The following is an 18,820-nucleotide window of genomic DNA, read 5'->3' as shown; positions in this document are numbered from 1 at the left end:
GTTTAATTGAAGTTCTTTTGGTTCGATTACAATTTCGACGCTTTATTCTTTGAGTTCTTACATCATGCAAGTGGAATTTTGAAGTCTTTAATAATCCAGACAAAGAAAATAATCAATCCATGCCAGTTCCCCACTTAGACCGCAATGACTTGAAAAGCAGTTAAGATTTCATTAGTTGCAAGGCTTCTATTCCATTTCTGTCCAAATTACATTGACTTAACATTACTAATAGTGGCACGCCTGCGCAAACACATCATACAAAACATATTCCAGCCCACTAAAGGAGTTCTAATATTTAAAATACATTTAATCCAGTGCTAAAATACAAAGCCATGTTTTTGGGGTGAAGAAATACAATACCAAACAAAATCTAACCAGAGCTCTACACAATTTTGTTTACCAGATACGGCAACTTAAAAATAAATAATAAAAAAACTACTACTTGCTGGGCATTCTAATCCATATACAATGCTCACACTACCTCAAGATCTCATAAAATGCTGATAGTATACTTTAAAAATTATAACTTCTCTTCTTTCGGGTCCATGTCGAAGACAGGGGGGCAGTCGTTACACCATTCGTGTAGTCGCTACTTATGCGACAAGGAATTTCGCTACCAAGTTCTCAATGAAAATCATACTAGTATGAAATCTGGATAAGTGTAGGGAACAAGTAACTAAAAACTCTACAAACAAACACAAATTTTATTTACCACAGATTTCCTAAACAAGGCTCAAACACCAAACAAGATGAAACCAACAAACACAAATTTGTAGCATAGATTTCCTAAAGGTAACAGCTCTGTAAATTGTTGCATCAAATGTCATTCATCTTTAAAACAAAACCATAGTGACAATACCATAAATGAGAGCTCAGGGAAAAAAATCAATAAAATGGGAGAGAGATCTAAGGCACAACGGCAACAAAGAAAAGACTAACTTGGTTATTTCATAAATTTAGAGGAGAAATGAAGATCGGGTACCTGATCATTAGGGTTACTGAAGCAAATGTCAATGCTGCGATTAGACGAGGGGGCACACACCTCATAATTTTCTTCATATTATGACATTATTTACACAAAGAGATAGCACAAGAGGGGCATATTATGAGAAATGCTTCAATTTCCCTGAAGAACCGTCAAGAAACAGAAACATCACAAAGAAATATGTGAACGGCACTAATGGACATTTTCACCAAGGGTTTGATGATACTGCACCAAGGTTTTCCTTTAGTTAAAGGTTAAATGTACGTAAATATTCGGAACATGTGAAACAATACAATACTTAATAAACTTGAATGAGGGCATTATATTCCCCATATAATTGAAGAGAACTGACCATTCATGGTCCACTAAAAATGTAACGATTAGCTAGTAGAGAACTAAATACTGCAACTCAAATCATAATCTGTTTCTGGTCATTCGGATTGTATAATACGTACTCACAATTACCTCCAAATCTCATATAGTGCACATAATCCCATGAAAATCATATTAGTACGGGGTAAGGTAAGTGCAGAAAACAGATAACAGAAAAATGTCTCAATACCATGCTATATGACTCTGTTATTAGCAAAATTTGATTTGGACTTGCCAAGTTTGACATTGGCCAACCTTATGCAACCAAATCTTGACCAAAACCCAAAAGAAAAACAGGATTAAATCCAGTGTAATTGATTCTCAATCAGACAATGGAATAGGTAAATCTATTATCTTTGTTGCTTTTCTTATGATGTCCATTTATCCCCACAATTTCTGCCCATATGTCAATTCTTTTATTTTACTAAGACCAATACTGAAACCATGAAAAAATAAAAAATAGAAAAAGAATACCTTGGATCTCAACATCTTTGCACCCAAAAATAAAGCTCACCATCATACAAGATAAAACCAGCAATGAAGAATTGGGACAAAAGTTTTCTTTAAATTGTAGCAGCTTTTTAAATTCGAACAAGCAAATTTTCAAATGATCTTATGCATAAACCGTGACAAAAAAAAGTTAACAAACTAGCCCAATAAAAGATAAGGTCAAAAAAGAATACAGATACCTAAGTCTCAGAGAAAAGCTCTCTTCTTCAAGAGTATATTTCAGGCAAACATCTTAGTGCTCGAAAATAATGCTCAAACATTTTAGTACCAGAAAAAAAAAGGCTCAAACATCTTAGTACCAGAAAATAAGGCTCAAACATCAAACAAGATAAAATAGCAATGAAGAATTGGAACCAGAGATGTCTTTAAACAAATTTTTCAATGATCTTATACATAATACTAGTGACAACAAACCTAGGTCGCAAACTAACCCAATAACGAGGAAAAGAGAGCAAGATAAGTTTAAGGCACAAAAGATATAGTAAAAAAAGAAGTTAGAGTGAACATGATAACCATCTGCAAATCAAAACACAAAGACAATATCATGCTCAATTAGAAGACTTAGAATGGCGATCAGAAAATCAGAACCCAAAGAGTTGACAGCTGTAGTTAAGAAAAGAAAATTCCACTAAAAGCTAAAGAAAAAGAAGCTCTTGAAATGCTTGACTTTCTTCTATCACCTGGAAAAAGGATCCAGGACATATCTTGACCATAATTTAATCAAAATAAATTAACACAATACTAAAATCCGAACAACCTACACACACCCCGAAAATCCATACATTTTGGAAAACATGTTTACTTAGGGCCCATTTGATAACCATTTCATTTTAGTTTTTAGTTTTCATTTTTTGTGCTAGAGTATAGAGGAAAAAGAGGGAGAATGAGAGTGGAGATAGGATTGAGAGGGAAGATGGGAGGGGAGGATGGGAGTAGTAATAAAAGAGGAAAAAAAAAACTACAAAATGAAATCTATTTGAAATTGTTACTCCTTCCTCCCATCCCCCCTTTTCACCCTCTCTTTCAATCTCATCCTCACTCTTATTCTCACTCTCATCTTCCTCTATACTCTAGCACAAAAAATGAAAACTAAAAAATAAATTGAAATAGTTATCAAATGGGCCTTTATGTTCAAATTTTTGAACTGTAGAAGGGCAAAACAAGTCTGTGTGCCAAGCCAACCTTACTACTTATTCTATTCTAATACACATAACACTTGGAAAAATCAAACAGTTAGAAACTATAGAGCAAGGGAAAGTACAATTACAGACCAAACAGAAACAGAAACTGCTTCTGTTCCCCATTAGAACTCTTCTCCACTGCAGTGCTTAGTCACATCAGAAAGTACGCTTTTTTGTAAACGATCAGAACCATAGATCCTGTTTAACATGTCAAAATAAAAATGGTTTCCAATTTTTGTTTGGAGTGCCCTCATCAGCTATGGCAATTGTTTAAAACGTGGAACTTCTAAGGTGTCCATTGATTTGATTTTTAGTCATTGATGATAATAAAAGAAAATTTCAGTGAACTTAAATTTGTACTCATGGACATTGACAGAAAAAGTTTGAAAGGGTGAAATAATACAATACTAAATAAACTCTAACCAGAGTTGTATACAATTTCATTTACCGGATATGGCAACTTAAATAAAAAATTCATTGCTGCTTGCTTGGCATTCTAATCTATATATAATGCTTAAACTACCTCAAGATCTCATCAAATGCAGATAGTATACTTTAAATATTATAACCTCGCTTGTTCATCAACCCAAGTTCTCAGTGAAGCTTCCTAATTAATGGTTCTTCCAATTAATAATGTGTGAACCTCAGAAATGAAAGATAAACAAAACTTTTAAGAATAATTTGGCTATAAATTAAGATGAGACTAAATAACCATTTGAGGTAAGAAAGCTAGGGGTAAACCACCTCCAACCTTCTCAACCGTTCCTGTTGATCTTAAAATCTGAATCTAAGCCAATAGCTCCTCTGTATCTCCACATGATGATCCTCCCAGCATCCCAAAAGTACTAACTAACCCATGGTCTATAGCCAAGTTGGGAGTATTTGAAGAAGAAGAAAAAAAAAAGGATTATAGCATCCAAGACATCACTATAGAAGCTTTTACAAAAAGATCACTGCACAAACCTTATTATAGCATTTTTAGAAATGATTGGGATACATTTTGTACGAGAAAGTAGCAGTTTTTTACGAACAAGTTTTGGTTCTTATGCTATAAAAACAAATCACAATTTTTAGTTGACACTTAACCATGGAGGAATGGCTCCTTGAGAAAAAATAAATAAATAAACAAAAGGGAAAACAGAAGAAGGAAAGATAAGTGCACAGGTATTAAACTGTGATTTGTTTGATAAGGAGGAATGAGTCCTTGTGCATAACGAGCCTAAGCCTAAACCAAAGATAACAAATCATTTACTATATGGAAGGTCACAAGAAAACCTATTAGAACAATCAGTAATGGAATTTTCACACTCCATTTTCCTTGTAAATTTAACAAAAACAAATACTACTACAAAATCTTTATCATTTTTACCTGAAATAGCAATGATATAACCCTTATTGAAGCGACGATGAAGGCAACACAACTCCAACAGCAATGCAAACTGCAAACTGTACCAGCCACCAAGCCAAAAGAAAAAGAAAAAACCATTATAAGGAGCAATCCCAAGCTTCTAAACTAGCTCAAACAGAATTATATAGAGAAAGTACCAAAACTAATAACTATCGCACTCGACATAAACAACAAATATATATATATATTGTACATATTAAATTTCTCTGATTTAAGATGGAATTTCTCAGTTTATGCAGAGATTTATTAGCGATTAAATGACTTACAAGACAAAAATTCAAAAGAAGAACAAAGGAAGAAGGGTTTGACCTCTAGAGTTTGAATGAAAGTGGCTTTCTCATACCAACTGTAACAGAGCTTGATTATTCGCGTGAGTTAGGGTTTGCAGAGCTCAGAGATTAACCCCTCTGAGAGTCAAAGTGAGGGAATTGGGGTTATATGAGCTCAAAGTTAAAAGCCTCACACTCAGAAAAATTGGGGTTGTTATGTCAACTTTTGGCGTACCAAGCCAACCTTACTAGTTATTCTACTCTGATACACATAACACTTGGAAAACTCAAACGGTTATAAACTAATACTATAGAGCAAGTAAAAGTATAATCAAAGAAAAATTGAGAGGACTTAAAAAGGTGAAATAATACAAGACTAATAAACTCTAACCAGTGCTCTGCACAATTTTATTTACCAGATACGGCAACTTAAATAAATAAAAAACCACATCATCTTTCTGGGCATTCTAATCCATATATAATGTTCACGCTACCTCCAAAACTCATAAGATGCAGATAGTATGCTTTAAAAATTATAACCTCTCTTCTTCATCAACCCAAGTTCTCAGTGAAAATTATACTAGTACGAAATTTGGACAAGTGCAAGGAATAGGTAACTGCAAACTCTACAAGGCTCAAAGTCCGTATGACAAACACAAATTTTATTTACCCAGATTTCCTAAACAAGGTACAAACACCTGACAAGATGAAACCAACAAACACAAATTGGTAGCATAGATTTCCTAAACAGGTAACAACTCTGTAATTGTTGCATGAAATGTCATTGATCTTTGAAACATAACCATAGTGACAACAACATAAATGACACCCCAGAAAATAAAAATAAAAAGGGAGAGATAAATCTAAGCCACAAAAGACAAAACAAAGAAAACACGAATTGGATTATTTCGTATGTTTAGAGGAGAGATGAAGATGGAGTACCTGATTATCAAAGTTACTAATGCAAATGCCAATGCTGGGATTAGACAGGGGGGACACACACTACATGGGGGGCTAGGACTGACCAGCCAATAACCTTTGCAAATGAACATCTTTGACAAGAAATCGTTATTAAATCAAAACCAACAAAATGATGCAGACGCATTCTTTAACAAGGAATAATTTGTTGCTCAAGATGCTAAATATACTGTCTTGCCTCATTACCATTCTTTATTAAACCAAAAATTGAAAAGAAAAACTAGGACAGGAAGCAACGACTATGAAGGCAACAAAAATACAATGATTCTGTCTTGCATCATTACCATTCCATCAGTAAGGGAATTTTGACACTCCATTTTCCTTTTCAATTTAACAAAAACAAATACTAATACACAATCTTTAACATTTTCACCTGAAATAGCCATGATAAACCATTATTGAAGGGATGAAGAAGGCAACACAACTCCAACAGCAATGCAAACTGCAAACTGTACCGGCCACCAAGCCAAAAGAAATTGAAAGAAAAAACCATTATAAGGAGCAATCCCAAGCTTCTATACTAGCTCAAACGCAATATGAAATTTGGATAAGTGCTGAGAACAGCAAACTGAAAACTCTACAAGGCACAACGTCTGTATTAACAAACACAAATTTTATTTACATAGATTTCCTAAACAAGGCATAAACACCTGACAAGATGAAACCAACAAACACAAATTGGTAGCATAGATTTCCTAAACAGTAGCAGCTCTGTAAATTGTTGCATGAAATGTCATTCATCTTTAAAGCATAAATTTAGAGGTGAAACGGAGATGGGGTACCTGATTATCAGGGTTACTGAAGCAAGTGCCAATGCTGGGATTAGACTAGTGGGGCACACACTCCATAGCGACAACCTTTGCAACTGAACAGCTTATACAAGAAATCATTTTATTTGTAAAGATGCGAAACACTTATTCATCATTTCATTCCTTTAATAAATCAAAACAAACTTAAAGATGCAGAAACCTGATTAGCAGGAGTTTGGAATTGCTCTACGGTTTATGTTCATAGGGAAAGAAAGCTGCTGCTGATGCACCTGCGAAGATGGGAGATTGTCTCCAAGTTCTTGATAAGCTTCCGTGTAATTTGATTTCAGTTTTATTGCAAACTTACATACTTTTGTCCCTCGTGCCCAAACCGTTCGCTCTCAGTTGCATTAGCCATCAAATAGCAATCACAAAAAAACTGGCCCAAAAAAAAAAACCGAAATAAACAATACAAAGAGTAGAGAAAGAGAGAGCATAGTAGTCCACTTCATCAGACACGTACAATGTATGATATGATATGTATAATGTATATGGCCAATGAACATGGATAGTATACACAAACACACATAACAGAACATACACACTTTATCTTCTGTTGTATCCTGGAAAAAGTTCCAAGAAGTAAAACATTTTAGAGAAACGATATCAACATTGGAAACCTCATCTATAACAAATTATATCCTGGAGATACACACATTTTATCTTATATGCATCATAACAGTGCATATTTTGCTAATTTTTCCAAGATATCTGGATGTGTAGGATTGCATCAGGCAGATACTGAAAGATTATGTGAAAGTTATCTTTTCATTGATAAAAGTGTAGACTATTTATACACAAATAATAGTGGAAAGCAAACGGAAGCTTGAAGCACTAATCTTGTCTAACAGCTTTACAATTTAATATACTGACAAGACCATGCTTATATGTTGAATAACTTTACAGCTCATTGAGATGGGTATGAGTTTCACGTGTCTTCTGTTGAAATGACTTTGGTGGGTTGCATGTTAGTCCTTTTACACCCCCTCAAGCTGAGAGGAGGGGATCGAATAGAAAGCTTGGACCGTAAGAGCTGAAAACGTGCCTTAGGAAGAGCTTTAGTGTGAATATCAGCTATTTGATCTTGACTGCAGACATACTGTACGGTGAGAGCTTTACTGAGAACCAGTTCTCTGATGTAGTGGTAGTCCAATTCAACATGTTTGGTCCTTGCATGAAAAACAGGATTGGAAGCGAGAGAGATGGCGGAAATATTATCACACCATAAGAGAGGTGTAGAATTCAAATAGAAGCTAATATCAGTGAGTACTTTGCATATCCAGGTAAGCTCAGCAGCAGTAATGGCTAATGATCTGTATTCAGCCTCTGTAGATGATCTAGCAACAGTGGGTTGTTTCTTGGCACTCCAACTAATTAGATTTGGGCCAAAGAACACACAATACCCACTGGTAGATCGTCTGTCAAAATGGCACCCTGCCCAGTCAGCATCAGAGTATGAGACCAGATCCAAGTGACCTTTCTTGAACCACATACCATCTGTAATGGTGCCTTTGAGGTATCTAAGAATTCTTTTGACAGCCTGCATATGTGATTCCCTTGGAGTGTGCATGAATTGACACACTTGATTCACAGCAAAAGAAATATCTGGTCTGGTCCATGTTAAGTATTGTAGTGCACCTGCCAAAGATCTGTATTCCACAGGATTTTGTAATAAAGGACCAGTATGGTCAAGCTTGAGAGAACCAACAGGAGTTACACAAGGTTTAGCACCCTCCATCTTGGCCTTGGAGAGTAACTCCAAAGCATATTTTTGCTGAGAGAGGAAAATGCCATGATCAGTTTGGTGCACTTCAAGACCCAAAAAATAATGGAGGGGTCCCAAGTCCTTAATAGGAAATTGAGTGCCAAGTTTAGAAATGATTGTTTGACAAGCTGCAGAAGAGGGACCAGTGATGATAATATCATCGACATATACAAGAATTAAAACCAAATGAGGCACTTTGAGGATAAAAAGAGAAGTATCAGATTGAGAGGCTTGGAATCCTAGAGATAACAGAGAGGTATATAGCTGGTCATACCAGGCCCTGGGTGCTTGTTTCAGACCATAGAGGGACTTATGCAATTTGCAGACATAAGATGAGTTATCTGGAGCGACAAAACCAGGTGGTTGTTCCATAAATACGTCCTCAGTGAGAAAACCATGGAGAAAGGCATTACTAACGTCAAGTTGATTTAGAAACCAATTGTGAGAAGCAGCCAAGGTGAGCAAAATTCGAATAGTGACTGGTTTGGCAACTGGGCTAAAAGTCTCAGAGTAATCCAAACCTGCCTGTTGATGATATCCCTTGGCCACTAGACGGGCCTTGTACCTGTCAATACTGCCATCTGACTTCTTTTTGATCCGAAAAACCCATTTGCAGCCAACCAGATTGTGAGAAGGAGAAGAAGGGACAAGGCTCCAAGTTCCTGTCGCTTGCAAGGCATTAAATTCCTCTTGCATTGCCAATCTCCAATGAGGATATTTAGAGGCCTGAGTATAAGTGGAAGGAACAAATTCAGCATTTGAAACTAAGGATGGGGAAAGAGGATGTTTGGTGGCAGAGAGAGCCTTAGGCTTGTAAATACCATATTTAGATCTGGTAATCATAGGATGAGTAGGTAGAGGAAGGGGCGCAGGAGAGGGAGAAGAAGGAAAAGATTGAGGAGTGGGAGGAGGGGAAGGGGAAGAGGAAATGACAGGAGTAGGGGTCGAGGAGGATGAAAAGGTAGGAGAAGAGAGAGGAGGAGAAATATTGGGTAATGGAGTGTGATTGGCAGGGAAGGGAGTAGGAAAAGTTAAGGAAAATGGGGAGGAGAAAGAAGAAGGAGGAGAGGGTAAGGGAGAAGTAGAAGAGAGAGAATGAAAAGGGAAATCTGTTTCATGAAATAGAACATGACGGGAGATGTAGATTCTGTTGGTGGAAGGGTCAAGACATCTATACCCTTTATGTTGTAAACTATACCCTAAGAAGACACATGGTTTACTCTTTGGATCCAATTTGGAAGAGACATAAGGTTGTAGCCATGGGAAGCACGCACAACCAAAGACTTTGAGTTGAGAGTAATCAGGGGGTCTGGTAAAAAGTAATTCCCAAGGAGAGCGGGAAGTAGAAGAAGTAGGCATGCGGTTGATAAGGTAAATAGCAGTGGAGAATGCTTCAACCCAAAATTGGTGAGGAACCTGTGAAGCAACTAAAAGAGTTCTAGCTGTTTCAACTAAATGCCTATGTTTTCTTTCAGCACACCCATTTTGCTGAGGAGTGTGAGGACAGCTGAACTGATGAGAGATGCCATGGTGAGCAAGAAAGGAACTAAAAGCATGGCTGGTAAATTCACCCCCGGAATCACTTCTGAGAATTTTGATTTTGGTGGACAACAAATTTTCAGCATAAGACTTAAAATTTTGAAAAACAGAAAAGACATCCGATTTTGCTTTAATTGGATAAAACCAGGAATACTTGGTATGATCATCAACAAAGATTACATAGTATCGATAGCCATTGACAGAAGAAGTTGTTGATGGTCCCCAGACATCTGAGTGTACCAAATACAATGGTGCAGAGGAAGCATTAACTGAAGTAGGAAAGGGTAACCGTGCACATTTGCCTAAAGCACAATGAGTACAAAAGAAATGATTTGGAGCAGAAGCAGTCAACTTGATGTGCTGGGCTGACAGCAACTTGCGGAAAATTTTAGATGAGGGATGACCAAGTCTTTGATGCCAAATCGGAAAAGCAGCGGTGGAAGCGACATGAGCAGAATGGGAAGAGCGAAATAATGCCGGAATATGATTGAAGTGATACAGACCGTGCTTAGCAGGGCCCTGAAAAAGCATCCTCCCCGATGCGAGGTCCTTAACAAAAAAACCATGAGGATGAAAGGTTAGTGAGCAATGATTATCAGTGACAAACTTATGTACGGACAACAGATTGTAGGCTAATTTAGGCACATGTAGGACATTATGAAGCTGAAAATGAGCAGTTTTAGTACGCAAGATAGAAGTGCCAGAGTGTGAAATAGGCAGACCTTGACCGTCACCAATAAAAACTTGCTCTTGACCATTATAAGCTGATGGAGTTTGCAGATTATTGTAGTGAGGGGTCATATGAGAGCTAGCACCAGAGTCAACTAGCCAAGTACTGGAGGACGGAGCAGAGGTGGCATTGGCACACATAGCAGACAATTTGGCAGGAGGAATTCGACCGTGGAAAGCATGATTCATGCGATTATAGCAATCAATTGCTGCATGTCCAGAGGAGTTGCAAATTTGACACACTGTTTTACCTCCAGATGAATAATGAGGAGATGGGAGATATTGTGCACGACCTTGACCATAGGTGGAGGATGAATTACGTGGAGGGGCCTGAAATTGAGAGGAAGATTTGGAAGAACCAAAATGTCGAGAGCCACGACCACGAGAACGAAAGTGAGTGGTAGCAAAGGCTTGATGAGGACCAGAGCCACTGTAAGTGTGAGGAGCTTGAAAGGAGGGAGGAGTGGACAACAGAGGGGCAGAGGCACCTTGTGTAGAGGCAAAGGCTTTAAATGGTTCAGAGTGAGAACTAGAAGACTGAAGCTTCTTTCGTGCTAAAGAAAGTTCTTTGCTGAGTAAAAGGCCATGAAGGTCGTCAACAGACGTAGAAGTGAGACGAAGCTCAATAGAATCAATAAAGGATTCAAATTCAGAAGGGAGACCATTCAGAATAATGGCAATGATGTCTGAATCATCAATAGGGGCACCAGCAGCAGCCAAAGCATCAGAGAGTTGTTTGATTTGCTGTAAGTACTCAGAGACAGAAGAAGTTCCTTTTTGCATCGATTGCAATCTAGATCGGAGATGATGAACATGAGAGCGAGAGACACCAGCAAATCTCTTTTCAAGATTAAGCCACAAATCTCGAGCAGATTGAATACCTACAGTAAATGGAATGAGATCTTCAGAGAGTGTGGAATTGATCCAGATGATAATATTCTGATCCTTTTCGTACCAGGTATCAAATGCTGGATTTGGAATGGTAGAGGACCCGGTGGAATCTGGTATAGAAACAGAGGGACATGGCTCAGTGCCATCAACAATACCGGAGAGTCGGTAACGGCGAAAAATTGGAGCAAAGAGTGATTTCCAAAGAAGATAATTATCACGTTTCAATTTGATGGGCACCATACTGCCAATATTCTGCACAGTGACAGAAGAAAACATGCTAGAGGAAACATTGGCTGCTGTAGAGGCAAGTGAAGTCGGAGACGGAGAAGACACAGTGGTCGTAGGAGGAGAAGTGGGAGGGGTAGCCATGGGTGAGTGTATAGAATGATGAAATTGTTTGGAGGAAGGAAATAGAAAAAGGAAGCAGAAACGAGAAGGAGGAAAAGGAAGGAGTAAAAAAATAAATTAAAGCAGGATCGAGAAATTGAAAGTAGAGTTGCCGTAAGGCATGGGCTCTGATACCATGAAAGATTATGTGAAAGTTATCTTTTCATTGATAAAAGTGTAGACTATTTATACACAAATAATAGTGGAAAGCAAACGGAAGCTTGAAGCACTAATCTTGTCTAACAGCTTTACAATTTAATATACTGACAAGACCATGCTTATATGTTGAATAACTTTACAGCTCATTGAGATGGGTATGAGTTTCACGTGTCTTCTGTTGAAATGACTTTGGTGGGTTGCATGTTAGTCCTTTTAGATACAACTATATCCACATTGGAAACCTCTTCTATAACAAATTAGAAAGCAAAACTTATAGAGATTCCCTAATAGCAAGATTCTAAGTCATCTATCTTGTCGAGCAGTGGGTTATATTCCAAAACTGGCATCTCAACAATAAAAAATCAGAATTACTAAAGTATATATTCAACTACCATATACAACAAATAACAGAGGGAAGGTGGCTTGTAACCTATGCCTCATTTTCCTTGTAAACTCTAACCTGTACTTCATGAGCAGATCTCACCTTCCTCCCAATCGCCTTCCTGCCAGCATATCTCACCTTCCTCCCGATCTCCGTTCAGAAAAGCCTCCTCGCCCTGACCCTGTAACTCGTCATCTTCTTTGAGGTACAAACCCAAATGCTTAAGAGGCAATCCAAGGTAGACCCTTTCACTGCCACAGCCACACAGAATCTCAAGTTGTTTGAGATCCTTTAAAGGGTCCTCAAATTGGACTGACTTCTCCATGTTCAAAATGGCACAGCGAGCCAATTATCGATCGATGCATCAATTTTCTCCTTGGTGGAGAATCAGGTAGACCCTTAAGTATCTTGTTTGCTTTCCGTATTGTACCTGAAAATCGCATCTTGAGAGACTGAATTCGCCTTGCCTTACATGGAGCCTCTTCTGGCAGCACTCCTGTTTCTTCTCCTGTGGGATCTCTCTCTACCCCAAATATTTCTACTCTTGTCTCTGTTAAGCTTACAGAGACCAACTACTTGCTCTGGGAAAGTCAAGTCAAGCCCTTTCTTCTTGGACAAAATTATTGGCAATTTATAGATGGCTCTCACCCTTGTCCTCCTCCCTTTCTCACGGCTTCTGCGACTTCTGCTACATCAAAGGAGTCCACAGTTCCCTCCTCTGGTACTACTGCTCCCTCTCCACCCGTTTCCCCGACTCCCAATCCAGAATATATCAAGTGGTTTCAAACGGATCAAACATTAGTCAGTATGTTACGGGCTACTCTCACTGAACCTATCCTTGCTCAGGTAGTCGGCCTGGACACCTCTCGTGCTATTTGGGAGTGTCTCCAACAGCATTTCTCTCAACAATCTCTTGCCAATGCAACCCATCTCCGGTTCCAACTGTTTTCCATCACCAAGGGCTCCAAATCTATTTCTGATTATCTCTCCCATGCCAAAAGCTTGGCAGATCAACTTGCTGCCATTAATGAACCAGTGACATCGACTGATCTTGTCACGTCAGTACTCCGTGGCCTTGGCCCTGATTATGCTATGTTGGTAACTGCCATCCTTAACTTTCCACCGCTCCCTCCTTTTTCTGATTTGCGGGCACGATTACTCTCATTCGAGTCTCAACAAGCATTCTCTACACTCACTACATCCCCTGCTCCCTCGCCCACAGCATTCTTTTCCTCTCATGGGCGTGGTCCGTCCACCCGTGGACGTCGTGGTGCTCGTGGCAACCGTGGTCGTTTTGGACAATTCTTTTTCCCTTCTAATGGTGCAACCCGCGCTCCCTACACTACTCATGAGATCGGTTCTCACAGAGGCTCCCGCCATCAGGGTGGTTCCGTCCGTCCACACCACTCATCTGGCATTTTGGGACAACACCCGTCTTCTCGCTCTCCCATTCAATGTTGGAATTGCCAGCAATATGGTCACACTGCATCTCGCTGCCCTCAATTCTCTCGCTCTTGTGATAGTGATCTTTCTCATGCCTTTGCAGGGATGCATGTCGCTTATCCCACTGATGCTAACTGGTATCCAGATACTGGAGCCACTCACCACATGACTGGTGATGCTCGCTCTATGACTTCTACCACCAGTTATGGGCACAATGATCAAGTTACTATTGGCAATGGTGATTCCCTTCCCATTGCCCACACTGGTAATATGTCTTTCTCCTCTGGTCCCCTTGTCTTTCGTCTTTCCGATGTCCTTCATGTCCCTTCCTTACGTAAAAATCTGTTATCTGTTGCTCAATTTACCCGCGATAATCTTGTTAGCCTTACATTCTTTCCTTGGGGTTTCGCTATTCGTGATTTAAAGTCTGGTAATATTTTGTTTCAGGGCCCATGTAAAGATGGTCTTTATCCTATTCGACCTGCTCTTGCCTCTCACTTCACTCATGCTCCCAAATCTGCCCTTACTTCGTCGCTTGATTTGGCCTCCCTTTGGCATCGTCGTCTTGGTCACCCGTCGAATAAAGTACTTCGCCAACTTGTTTCTCGTCTTCCGTTGGGCCCTAATTTTCATTTATCCTCCAAACGTTTCTGTAGTCATTGTGCGTTGGCAAAATCTGTACGACTCTCATTTTCTTCTCGTGAACATTGTTCTGTTGCCCCCTTTGAGTTAGTACATTCGGATGTGTGGATGTCTCCTATTAGTTCCGTATCGGGTTTTCGATATTATGTTTTGTTTACTGATGATTTTACTCGTTATTCCTGGATTTTCCCAATGCATCAAAAATCTGAAGTTTTTACTCACTTTTCTAATTTTGTTTCCTTCATTGAGACCCAATTTTCTACACCCCTTAAGAAATTCCAAAGTGACGGGGGTAAAGAATTTGACAACTTCTCCTTTAAACAATTCTGTGCCCACAAAGGGATACATCATCAATTCTCATGTCCTTATACCCCCCAACAGAACGGGCTTGCTGAGCGTAAGCATCGCCATATTTCAGAAATGGGGCGCACATTGTTACTTACTGCTCATCTTCCTCATACTTTGTGGGCTGAGGCATTGTGTACCGCTGTGTACCTAATCAATCGACTTCCCACCCCTGTTCTTCAATGGAACTCTCCATTCCATAAATTATTTGGCACACCACCTGCTTATGATGCTTTTCGCACTTTTGGATGTACCTGTTTTCCTTATCTTGGTGATTATGCCACTAATAAATTACAATCTCGCTCTCTTGCTTGTGTCTTTGTTGGTTACAGTGATCAACATCATGGATATCGGTGTTTTCATCCATCTACAGGGCGCTTGTATATTTCTAGACATGTGGTTTTCAATGAGTCTGAATTTTACTATGCTTCTGTGAACACCCCATCTTCTTCTCCGGCCCCTGACATTGTTTTTGTACCAGTACTCCCACCAGCTCACTCATTATCTGCTCCCATTATCGAACCTGTGCCTTCTGAAGTAAATGTATCTGCAGCATTATCACATCCACTACCTCCTTCTACGACCCCTATTGTTCCATCAACTCAGGCTGCTCATGATCCTCCCGATCCATCATCACCTACTTTGTCTACACATCCAACAGAATCTCCCCCTGAAACTCTTCCTTCCACTACATCTACATCAAATTCTTTATCCTCTCGGTCCAGCCCAATCCACACACGATCCAAGTCCGGCATTTTCAAGCCCAAAAAGCGTTCTTATGTTACCACCAAATATCCTATTCCTCACGCATTGACTGCTCTTCTCACCCCTGATCTTGAACCCACCTGTTACACCCAAGCCTTTCGCTCCTCTCATTGGAGGCAAGCTATGTTTGAAGAATTTAATGCCCTCCTTAAACAAGGTACTTGGTCATTGGTTCCTCCCATGCCACATGTCAACCCAGTTGGTTGCAAATGGGTGTTCAAAGTAAAACAACGTTCTGATGGAAGTATTGAACGCTACAAGGCTCGGCTCGTCGCCAAAGGTTATCACCAACAAGCTGGCATCGATTATTCTGAGACTTTCAGTCCTGTTGTAAAGCCTACCACAATTCGCACCGTCCTTAGTCTTGCTATATCTTCTGGCTGGCCTCTGCATCAACTGGACGTCAAGAACGCTTTTCTTCATGGTGTTCTAACAGAAGAGGTTTACATGACTCAACCCCCGGGTTTTCTTGATCCTAGTCGTCCCCATCATATTTGCAAACTTCACAAAGCACTTTATGGTCTCAAACAAGCCCCCCGTGCTTGGTTCCAACGCTTCAGTTCTTTCCTGCTTACTTATGGTTTTACCCAAAGTCGAGCAGATAATTCCATGTTTGTCTTTCAGGGCGATTCCTACAAGATGGTTCTATTACTATATGTTGATGACATTGTTGTTACTGGTAGTAGTTCTTCCCATTTGCAGTCTTTTATCAGCCAGCTGAGGGTGGACTTTGAAATCAAGGATCTTGGTCGCCTGGGTTACTTCCTCGGTCTCGAAGTGAAGCATGTTCCCTCTGGTATACACCTCACACAGAATAAATACACTTTGGACATTTTAAAACGCAGCAATCTTCTGGAAAGCAAACCTTGCTCCACGCCTCTCGCTTCCAAAAAGGTTCTTTCCTGCACCTCTGGCGAGCCCATCTCTGATCCGACTCTTTATCGCCAATTAGTGGGTTCTCTTCAGTACTTAACCCTTACAAGACCTGACATCTCATTTGCTGTTCAACATGTCTCCCAATTTATGACCGCCCCTCATACCGCCCATATGGAGGCTGTTAAAAGAATTTTACGGTATTTGAAAGGATCTCTTGGCCAAGGTCTCCATCTTCAGTCATCCTCTGTACCAACACGCTTGGTGGTATATTCCGATGCCGATTGGGCTGGGTGTCCCGACACTCGCCGTTCCACTACTGGGTTTTGTGTGTTTCTTGGGCCTAACCTTATCTCATGGTGCGCTAAAAAGCAACGCACAGTTTCTCGATCTAGTGCCGAAGCCGAATACCGCGCTTTAGCCTATGCTTGTGCTGATACTGTATGGATTCATGGTTTATTATCTGAACTAGGTGTCTCCATTTCCTTTCCAATCTTGCTCTACTGTGATAACCTCAGTACAACTTACATGGCTGTCAATCCTGTGTTCCATTCGCGCACAAAACACATCGCCTTGGATTATCACTTTGTTCGGGAACGTGTAGCCACTGGTACTCACCGTGTTCAATTCTTGCCTTCTTCTGAACAGTTGGCTGATGTTTTTACCAAAGGACTATCCAAACGTCGCTTTTCTCATTTGGTATCCAAACTTGTCTCCGGGGAGCCAAGTTTGCGGGGGAGTGTTGAGCAGAAGACATGCCATAATCATTATGTTGAGAAGAAAACATGACATAATCATTATAGCAGTCAACACAATATTATATTCTTATGCATGTACATGGTGCTGGACAAACGGTGCTGGACAAACGGTAGTGTGGTATGGGACCAAGACAAATGCATGTGCTCGTGTCTAGTGCAGAGATTAGTGATAGGATATTTTATTCTTAAAGTCTCTACCTACTTGTATATAAATATCCAGCAGCTTGTAAACAGAAGTAAGGAATAATAAATCAGTTTCTTCACCAACAAACCCTTGACTTTGTATAAGAACCCTACAAGCAGAAGAGCTCTTGCCATTTGGTCTCCGTTTGGGCAGAGGAGGAGTAGGAGGAGGACAAGCGGTCTTTGACATTTTCTCCTCGGCTTCTTTCCATTGGGTCTCAAAAACCCCACTGAGATGCTTGGCTGCTGCACAATTTCTACTACCAAGGGTGAAATATCTGAAAGCGTTTGAGAAGATAAGCCTGACATCAGCAGCAAATCCATCAGCGCTGGAGTAGACACCCCTCTCCAATTTCGATTTCACAGTACCCAAATCCATCGGCCTCCAGATTTTGTCGAAATAACCCGGCAAATTCTCAGCCACAGGATCAACAACAGGCTTGTTGAAGTAGCTCGCATGGCTGAGGTTCATCAGAGAATCCAAGACTTTAGAACAATTCAACGTCTCTTTTGAAGCAGACGAAGCCAAACCATCGACTTTGAGCAGAGGAAGACCAATCGTCCGCTTTTCCTTCCGTTGGGTCTCAGAAACCCTAGAAGACCTCTTCCTCTTCTGGGTTTGACAGATTTCTTCAAAACCCTCTTCTGATTCCGGGTTGGCATTTTTGGTAGCAGACGAAGCCAAACCCTTGCACAGAGGAAGACCAACAATCGACTTTTCTTCAACGGCTACATTCCGTTGGGTCTCAGAAACTCTAGAAGACCTCTTACTCTTCTGGGTCTGACAGATTTCATCGAAACCCAGCTCTTCTGATTTTGGGTCGGCATTTTTTATAACAGACGAAGCCAAACCCTTGTGCAGAGGAAGACCAACAGTCGACTTTTCCTCAACGGCTACATTCCGTTGGGTCTCAGAAACCCTAGAAGACCTTATCCTCTTCTGGGTTTGAAACTGAAACTCAAAGGAACCAAAACCATCCTCCAATTGTCTGCGCTTTATAGCAGACGACGCCATTCTTGATTTCAGAACCCAAAATTTCACACAGTCGTTACACAGAGAGAACCCAGAAAATCACTCGCTCAATCGTTGAACTCAAAACTCTCGCTCGATCGCTTTTGCTTACTTGTTGCAGAGAAACAGAGAGAGAGAGAGAAAGAGAGACAGAGAGAGAGAGAGAGTTAGACAGACGAAAAGAAGAGGGAATGTATTTTTGTGGCGCTATTTTGGTTTTCAAAATGTAAAATGAAAGGTCGGTGTGATAACTCGGTGACTCAGTTGCTAAGTTGTTGCGCGTAAAAAAGTAAAAAGTAAAAAAACGCGGAAACACCAGCTGTTTTAATTAAATCCATTTAAACCAACTGCACACAAAATTTAAAATAAGATAGTTTGATTTAACTTATCTATGATTGAAATAAATTTCAGATGTATATAAATGAATAAATATAT

The 18,820-nt window shown here is 39.9% G+C and overlaps 1 protein-coding gene and 1 long non-coding RNA gene across 4 annotated transcripts; both read right to left on the bottom strand.

Moving 5' to 3' along the window:
- Positions 1-282: 282 nt before the first annotated feature.
- LOC110746817 (uncharacterized) lies at positions 283-12,709 on the bottom strand. Of its 3 annotated transcripts, none has more exons than XR_015826485.1 (5): positions 12,443-12,709; positions 6,486-6,891; positions 6,077-6,152; positions 4,418-4,494; positions 283-1,126 (listed from the first exon to the last, which is right to left on the bottom strand). It is a non-coding gene; the product is annotated as an uncharacterized LOC110746817 (long non-coding RNA). The 3 variants fall into 3 exon arrangements; XR_015826484.1 differs by having other exon boundaries at positions 4,418-6,152; positions 6,486-6,568; positions 6,673-6,891; XR_015826483.1 differs by having other exon boundaries at positions 4,418-6,152.
- Positions 12,710-17,353: 4,644 nt separating this feature from the next.
- On the bottom strand, positions 17,354-18,620 carry LOC110746816 (uncharacterized). Its single transcript, XM_021947058.2, has one exon. It carries the CDS (start codon positions 18,386-18,388, stop codon positions 17,354-17,356), a length of 1,035 nt encoding a protein of 344 aa, XP_021802750.2. The 5' UTR covers positions 18,389-18,620.
- Positions 18,621-18,820: the final 200 nt, after the last annotated feature.

Source organism: Prunus avium, chromosome 8, assembly GCF_965620075.1.
Source record: "Prunus avium chromosome 8, drPruAviu1.hap1.1, whole genome shotgun sequence".
NCBI classification, from domain to species: domain Eukaryota; kingdom Viridiplantae; phylum Streptophyta; class Magnoliopsida; order Rosales; family Rosaceae; genus Prunus; species Prunus avium.
The sequence above is the reverse complement of the archived record's forward strand: the minus strand, read 5'-3'. Positions and strand labels throughout refer to the sequence as shown.